The sequence below is a fragment of the Sinocyclocheilus rhinocerous genome, unplaced genomic scaffold (genome assembly GCF_001515625.1).
Source record: "Sinocyclocheilus rhinocerous isolate Xijiao unplaced genomic scaffold, SAMN03320098_v1.1 scaffold615, whole genome shotgun sequence".
NCBI lineage: Eukaryota > Metazoa > Chordata > Actinopteri > Cypriniformes > Cyprinidae > Sinocyclocheilus > Sinocyclocheilus rhinocerous.
In genome coordinates this window covers 2,426,381-2,434,906 of record NW_015631049.1, presented here as the reverse complement: position 1 = coordinate 2,434,906, position 8,526 = coordinate 2,426,381, and the positions used below count along the sequence as shown (strand labels likewise).

The 8,526-nt window shown below is 36.8% G+C and overlaps 1 protein-coding gene across 2 annotated transcripts in view; it reads right to left on the bottom strand.

Annotated features, from left to right (window-relative positions):
* Positions 1-8,526, bottom strand: part of ankle2 (ankyrin repeat and LEM domain containing 2) — a 15,034-nt gene that overhangs the window by 2,860 nt on the left and 3,648 nt on the right. For both annotated transcript variants that reach the window (XM_016553949.1, XM_016553950.1), the window contains exons 4-12: positions 7,178-7,371; positions 6,673-6,861; positions 3,960-4,082; positions 3,793-3,865; positions 3,523-3,692; positions 3,321-3,427; positions 3,011-3,186; positions 1,461-2,289; positions 404-535 (exon numbers count right to left, since the gene is read on the bottom strand). In XM_016553949.1, the coding sequence (XP_016409435.1) occupies positions 404-535; positions 1,461-2,289; positions 3,011-3,186; positions 3,321-3,427; positions 3,523-3,692; positions 3,793-3,865; positions 3,960-4,082; positions 6,673-6,861; positions 7,178-7,371 (1,993 nt within the window). The remainder of the gene's footprint in view (positions 1-403; positions 536-1,460; positions 2,290-3,010; positions 3,187-3,320; positions 3,428-3,522; positions 3,693-3,792; positions 3,866-3,959; positions 4,083-6,672; positions 6,862-7,177; positions 7,372-8,526) is intronic.

Sequence of the window (8,526 nt, the reverse complement as noted above, 5' to 3'; positions counted from 1 at the left end):
ATTTTTTTTAGAAGTCTCCTACTCTCCAGGACTGCATCTATTTGATAAAAAAATTTCAGTATAACATTATATTGTGTAATGTTATTACAATTTAAAATAACTATTTTCGGTTTTAATATATTTAGTATATTACAGAAACCATGATAAAACATTTTTATCATGACTCTGGAACAAAAGAAGTTTCAAAGAACAGCATTTATTTAAAATGGAAATCGTTTGTAACATTATAGAAATCTTTACCGTTACTTTTGAGCAATTTTATGCATGCTTTCTGAATAAATATTAATTTCCTAATAAAAGTTTTTTTAAAAAATCTTACTGACCCCAAACTTTTGAATTGTAGTGTAATGTACTAAAAAGTAGTGTAACGTAGCTCTCATCACTGAGCTACACACATGCCTACCTTTGCATTTCTAAGTGGGAGTATGCCTGAATTGTGCTCTTCCATTTGTCAATGCTGGGATACTTCAGAGGGTCCATGTCTGTGCCACCTAAAGCCGACAAAACCTCTCTGTCCAACTTGGTGGGCGAATCCCTGAAAAAAGAAGGAAAGAGTGAAGGTTTAAAGCCAAAAAAATTTAAAAATTTGTCTGGGACTATCCACAAATTGTACAGAACAGGACCTTAAATAAAAGTTTTTGATTTCTTTTACAGCAAATGGTTAGTCAAAAAGTGTTTTTGTATTCATTTTCAACAGCCATTACTCCAGTCTTCAGTGTCACATGATCCTTCAGAAATCATTCTAATATGCTCATTTGTGCTCAAGTAACATTTCTTATATTAAAAACATGCATACAAATGTATACAAAAAAGAAAATGTACTTAAATGAAGAAAAAAAACAACGGAATGAATAAGATGAATAAATTAAAAACAAGTGCCAGAACTGGGTTGCATATTTAGCTTAAATTAATCACTCAGTAGAGGTCTGCTAGGTTTAGAACCATCTATTTTACTACAAAAACTTATAGACCAATACACATTAGTAAGGTAGCACCATATTTAACTTTTTACAGGAATGAAAACAAGACTGTGAGGGATAAACTTACAGTGTGTTCAAAGGACAGTAATGTTGTTTAACAACATACACATTATTCAGCTGACTTTTGTCCACTTTTGATGGACAAAAACGTCCTAAAACAGTTTTAAAAGTTGTGAGTTATGAAAACTGCATGTGATCTTGGTCCTTTACACTGAGTGTGCCATTGTAGACCGTAAGTCTATCCCTCACAGCCTCGTTTTATCTGCATACAATTCAATGTGGCATCTAACCTGACTAAGGTCTATGCTTAAAATAAAGTCACGAGACACCAAAATGTACCATATGTGTACCATAAAAGCCGAATATTTACAAAATTCCATGACTAGCCTAGATATCACAATTATAAATTCTCTGCTATACTACTGGAAATAAGTAAAGCCTTTATATTGAAGCATCACAGTGATCATAGGCTCCTCTCACCCTTCAATGAAGAGTCTTTTCTTCACTCTAGGAGGAGTCCGCAGTATGAAGTCCTGAGAACTGTCAAGTGATCTGTAGGAGCTGGAAGACCCTGAGGAGCTGAGGTCTCTTCCCCCATGATCCCAGGACTTTGATCTGGCACAGATCGTGCGCTCGCCTCCTGGAGTCTCTACAGTCCGTTGGTTCATAGGTTCTAACCTCTCATTGGCCAGAAAGTACTCGTCTGAACTTGCACTGGATCTCGCATCTACTTCATTTTTTCTCTGCAATCCATCATTCTCTGCTGCTCGTAACACTGACGTCCTGTCTTTATCAAACACAGAGTCGTCTTCCGAGGACAACGAGAGGCGGCCCAGTCCGGAGGTGAGCTCTGTGGCCTGAGCGTCTCTGTGACGTTTCCCTCCACTTCTTCTTCTCTCCCTGTTTGTCCTGTCTGGCTCATCCAGCAGAGACATCCTCTCAAACTGAGCCATTAGGTTTGAGATAGGCGACAAAATGCAGGAATTTGATGAACTGCAGATGCGAGGGGACATTTTGTCCCCGTTTGGAGTCCTGTCCCCGGGGCCCTGCTCACACAGGCCATTTTTACTGCTGGAGAGCAGTAGATCCTGCTCCGCCGCCACCTCTATGAGGTCAGCGCTGTGGGAAACTGGTAGGATGTGAAACTCAAGCCCCCCTACCGCCCCCTGCAGGCCATCTTTGGAGCACACAGAAGAAATACTTGTGAGGGCAGCGTTCTGCCTGTTCTTGATCTCCTCCAGGCTGATATCATCACCCTCATCCAAAAATGCCCCCACGGAGATGGAGTTACAGAACTTCTTCAGTTTGCCTGAAATTTAAAATATCATGGAGTGAAGGATTTCCCTAGGTCTTGGAAATCAAAAAGTTTGATGTACAGTGTAGACATACTTTAACATTCACAAAACAAAGTTCCCTCCCCAGTATCCATTATCCAATATATAACTGCACGCATTTGCTTATCTATTAAATCATTTTACATACACAACTCATAAGCCAGTCACAACTTACATATAAAAATCTACAATGTACAGCAGAAAACAACTGTAAGAGTCACAAAATAGGTGAGAAATGGTCATGTAAAACTACATTACGACTGTATTTGGTGTAAGCAAGCAAAAGTCAAAACAGTAAAATTGTGAAATATTATAATTTAAAATAACTGTTTCTCTTTTATTGTTTTAAAATGTCATTCATCTCGGTGATGCAAAGCTTAATTTTCAGCAGTCATTACTCCAGTCTTCAGTGTCTCATGATCCTTCAGAAATCATTCTGATATGATGATATGGTGCTCAAGAAACATTTCTTATTATGATCAATGTTGAAAACAGTTGTGCTGTGATACATTTTTATTCAGGAATCTTTAATGAATAGAATATCAAATTATTAATGTCTTTGTAATTTTTGAACAATTTATTACATTCTCCATGGGAAATTGTCTTCTAAAAATTTCCTGGAATCAATCAACAGTTGAAAGGGTTTCTGAAAAATTGGGATATTAGAATAAAACTGTTAAGAGTCAGTGGTCTTACCCGGAGATGGGGTTTTAAACCTGTTTCTGGTTTCATTTTCTCCAGCCTCCCTGAAGTCTTTTTTACTGAGGTATTCTTCAAGCATTTTCAGGCCTTCGGTTGACTGCAGGTCCAGAAAACTATCCAGGAAATCCCAGTACTCTGCCCAAGGGTGACCGAGCTCATGGGCCAGATCTCTGCTCACAGACAGGACACCATTATCTTATTCTAATCAATGCTTAATAGCACACTATTAATGCCCAAAAACATGAAATATTTGTCTATAATACAAGTAATGACCAGCTTCCATAAATTATAGTTTGGCACTGACCTGCCAACTCTTTCAGCTCCACGGTCTGGGTCAGACTTCAGGATGTTGTGGAAATGGTCTGCCCGTTCTCTGGGAGGAGTCTTCCATGCTCGTCTGAACTCATCCGCCTATAATAACAATGGTATAGACAAATTTGATTAGGTCATAATACATAACTAAACATATTAGCAAAAAACTCCTACATATTCTACACAAAACTCACTTTAGATGGACTTAAAGGTCCAGCAAAGGCCCGGACTGCCATAACTGGATCCTTTGGGCTTCTGGGTAACCGTGGTGACTGGTTTTCCATTGGCTCAGGGGACCAAGGTGCACCAATCACAGGCTGGGAGGAGTTATCGGTGGCTCTCAATAAGGGGATGTACAATCGATCTGTAGCCAATCAGTAATGAGTGTTAGAATATGGAATGCAATTAATCTACATTTTTAAAGTATCATTTAAATGAATACAAAACTATATATTGTGACTTACCTTCCAAATATTCATTTATCTTCCGTTTGACCTCCTGAACTTTACCCGTTTCTTTCATTCTATCACAAATGACCTAAATTAAGGGAATACATTAGATGACTGATAAATAAGCTTTGATAAATTATGAAATCCTCAGCATGAAAGCTAATGTATCAGAGCTGTTGTACCTCAGAGGGTTTCTGGTTGTACTTGTTCTTGCAGTTCTTGTCGATGTCTGGATGAGAACAGAGTATGTTCACCACCTCTGGACAGCCAAACTTACATGCAAAGTGGAGAGGCGTCTCAAATCCCTATGAAACACAGGGCAGAGCATTTAGTTGGCACTATTACTGTACAAACCCTAGTGAGCCGTCTACCTAGACAGTATTTTAGGTATAAAATGAATGTACCAGACACAAACGATGTTCTAAACATTGGCTACAATAAACAGTTTTGGATTTCTTTATTTTCAGATTAATCTTGCATTATTAAGACATTAACAATACAGAATTGTTGGATTTTATGAACAGAAATATTACAAGATAACTACTTAATTACAATTTAGGGCTTGATGCTTGCTCCTAAGGTTAAAAATTTGGGAGCACATATAATAAAAAAAATTAATAAATAAATTCAGGGGCGCAATGAAAATGATAAATAAAGGGATTCATACGATGTTTACAAGCAAAATGATTTAATTTATTAGAATACAAAAAGTACACTAGGTTTTTCAATATTTCTGCTTCAAACTGTTTTTAATAATTATGTGAATATTTATAAGCCTATTTAAAGGGTTAGTTCACCCAAAAATGAAAATTCTGTCATTGATTACTCACCCTCCTGTTGTTCCAAACCCGTAAGACCTTCGTTCATCTTCGGAACACAATTTAAGATATTTTTGATGAAATCTGAGGGCTCTCTGACCCTCCCATAGACTGCAAGGTAACTACCACGTTCAAGGTCCAGAAAAGTACCAAGATGATCGACAAAGTAGTCCGTGTGACATCAGTGTAACTAAAGTAACTGTAAAGTTACAAAGCTACGAGAATACTTTTTTGCGCAAAGAAAACAAAAATAACAACTTTATTTACTGCTCTGGGTCAGCGCCCCCACACGCTCGCGTCATGGTACTGTCGTGAACGCGCGTCCAAAGTGACGCAGTAGAGACGAAAATGTGGAATAAAGTCGTTATTTTTTGGGTGAACTAACCCTTTAAACTGTATAATCTATCTATTAGGGATGTCACAATTCTCAATATTATATTGAACCGTTTGGTACGACATCCATGGTTCAATACGCGCTTGTGAATTGCGGTTTTTCGGTTTTGCGTTTAAATAATTTCTGTGTGTTTTATTTCTCTCAGAATTGCCTCTGTTTGTGTGTGCCCGTGAATCTACGTGCTGAGATGAGTAAACGCCTCCCCGCTCATAACGTGCATTTGAAAAAGAAACACACGCCAAACACCTTCCTTTGAAATGACTTACAATGAGAAGTATTTCTAAACCTAAAAAAACCTAAAAGAGAACATTCTAACTTGTTTTTACTCCACAACATCAGTCGAGTGTTTGAAATGACTTCCTTTTGTGATCTAATGTGGCTTCTTATCACAGAATGAGGCAGAAAATATATTCTATACTGTAATAAAGACTATGTTGATTAGCAACGAATTACAAATATACTTAATTATTATGAAAATACCCAAGATGGCTTGAAGAACACAGATAAACTATATATTGTCGTAGTCGAGTATTTATTGTCTTAATGTTTCATCATTCAAAACGTTTCTATCTTTTAATTCAGCTACAGGGGTAGCTGGATGGCCATATTAGGAATTTCCTGGAGCCTCATTGGTTCTATTACTTCTGCGATACATATGTGGATTTTCTGCGCGAGGGTGCCCTTTGGCTACCAGTATGAATGAAACAGACATTACATGTATTTACAGTGCTCCATTATGGCTAATCCATCCTATTTTGGGTAAAAATAATACCCCTCTCAAAAGACATTTTAAATAGTCATATAATAATATACGTCTTTCTCCATTGTACAGATGTTTACAGGACATTTTTGTTGTTTCTGATGCACCAAGCCATGAGAACCGAACCGAAAACCGAAAACCATGGTGTAAAAAAAAACAAAAAAAAAAACGAGGTATGTATTGAACCTATCTATCTATACATCTATCTATCTACCTATATCTATAATAGCGAGCCCGTAGAATATGCAACAGCCCCACATTTTTACTTTGAAATGTACAGCACTCATATTTATTTAACGAAATCATTGCCTTTTGAAGTTTAATAATCACATTACGCTGTATGGTTGATTCCTGTTTTTCTATCTCCATATGTATTTATAATTTTAAGAGGTCTTAAGATGTTTGTTATACCATTTAAAATGTTTTAAACTTTTTATGACCTTAAATTTCATAAAACTGAAATTTCTCGACTATTTAAGGACACATGCTCCTTAATACATTTTACGCACATCTATTTCTTTGATGCAAATGTAAGTGAAACACTTGCAATGTCATGCCCTGCATTTGATTACTGAAGGCGATACCATTTTCTGCATGACGTTGCAGCGGTCAGGTGTCACAAATCGGACCTCTCAGAAAGTGTTGCATTTACGAGTTCTTAAGAGGAAGCAAATGTAATCTAGTTTAAGTTGGAATCTCATTATTATGGCAATTCTGACATGGCGTAAATGCACCTATAGTACATAGTATTAAGTTACTGACTGAGTGACCATTAATGGTGTTGCTTCCCATTTCAGTCACTTCAGTTTTTAAAGGTAACCCGCAAAAATTTCCCCAGGAATGTGAAATATGCCACCTCAACACTCATGCTACCAATATTTGAAGAGTTAAATAACAAATACAGATTAAGAAGCGCCACTTACAGCTTTATCTGGCGTATTGAGGTACAGGTCTACGATATACCAGATGCGTTTCTGCAGCATGCTCTCCTGGTCATCTGGGTACATAAGCCGCATGAAATCTGGGTTCTCAAGAGTGTCCAGCAGGATCTGAACAACGCCTGCCTGGTTCTCCTTAGCAGCCACATGCATCACATTATACCTGCAGCCCTCCTGCAGTCAAATTTACAACAGAGAAACATTTAAAAGAACAGCATTCAGAGATGAATAAGTTTAGATAAACTGTTGTGAAAAAAATAGAACAAATTGAAGAACATGCTTAAAAGTATATAGCTGAATTCATACACATGGGGAAATGGTGCATGTGGAAATATTTGGGATTTGTAAATAAATAACTTAATATTAAGATACCAGGCTAGTTTGGAAAAAGACTTTGAACTTTGCAAAGAAGCCAAAAGCTCACCATATCAAGTGGGAGAAACAGGCAAAACAACTTCATACACACAGATCATGGTACAAAAGCTTTCACCTGGACTACCGTAGGGTTGTCCCCTGACCCGATGAGGTAACGAGGGTTACTCCAGACCAGCTCAGTAAAAGCCATCTCATCTCCCTTCTCCACAGCCTTCCTTAGTTTGGCCGTCAAATCTTGAGTTCGAGGGCTCTTAAAACTGTTTGCCTTCTCCCTGTTGATTGTGTCTGCCTCCATCATAGACGGGTGGTCTGGTTTTGGGAATTTATCAGAAAAGAGAGTTTACATTTACAATAGGCAAGTTTTTAATACAATTTGAAACTGATTACACTTTTTAATTTATAATTTAATTTATAAATTAAATTATAAATGTATAAACTAAAATTATTTTTCAAATGGGTTTTACAGCTGAGATAATGGAGATATTCCTCACCTTTGCTAAACATCAGGCCAGGTTTGACAGGAGAAACACAGGGAGTGCTTTTACTAGGCGAAGGATAGTAGTCACATATGCCTTTGGCAAATTTTTCAGCATCCTCACGATTGGAGAAAGCTTTAAACCGAGCCCCCTTCATCATTTTAACAGCCTGCAAAGCCTCCTTCTTTTCTGTGTACACATGGGCTCTCTCTAAAGAGGAAGAGAAAAATAACAATCTCACACCAACATAACAGCTTTAAGGCATCTGTACAGTGTAAGCATGCAAAAGGCTATTGTACTAACAACTCTATAGTAACAGCGCAAAAATAACCAATTAAAGAGAGAACAAATTTTGTTTATGATTTTCTAATTTTTTTATACAGTAATTCAGAAAGGATGCATTAAATTGATCAAAAGTGACAAAGAGGTTTACAATGTTACAAAACTTTCTATTTTAAATAAATGCTGTTCTTTTGAACTTTGCATTCATCAAATAATCCTGAATAAAAGCTATCAAAGTTTCCACAAAAACTGTTTTCAACACTGATAATAATAAGAAGTGTTTCTTGAGCAGCAAATCAGCATATTAGAATGATTTCTGAAGGATCATGTGATACTGAAGACTTGTGTAATCACTGCTGTATGTTCGGATTTCCCATCACAGAGATAAATCACATTTCAAAATGTATCACAACAGAAAAGTTATTTAAAATTCTAATAATATTTGACAGTATTACTATTTTTACTGTATTTTTGATCAAATAAATGCAGCCTTAGTGACCATAAGAGACTTTTTAGAGCATAAGAGACATTTAAAAAAAAATAAAAAAAAATCTTTGAACAGTAGTGTAGGCTATCTTACCGGTTAAAGCAACCCCGACTAACACTGGTTCCATTTGAAAATATTTTATGGGATTTTTACCTTTAACAGGATTGGACACTTGAGGACTGGAAACAATTTAGAGAAGAGGGATTCAGGGCTCAACAG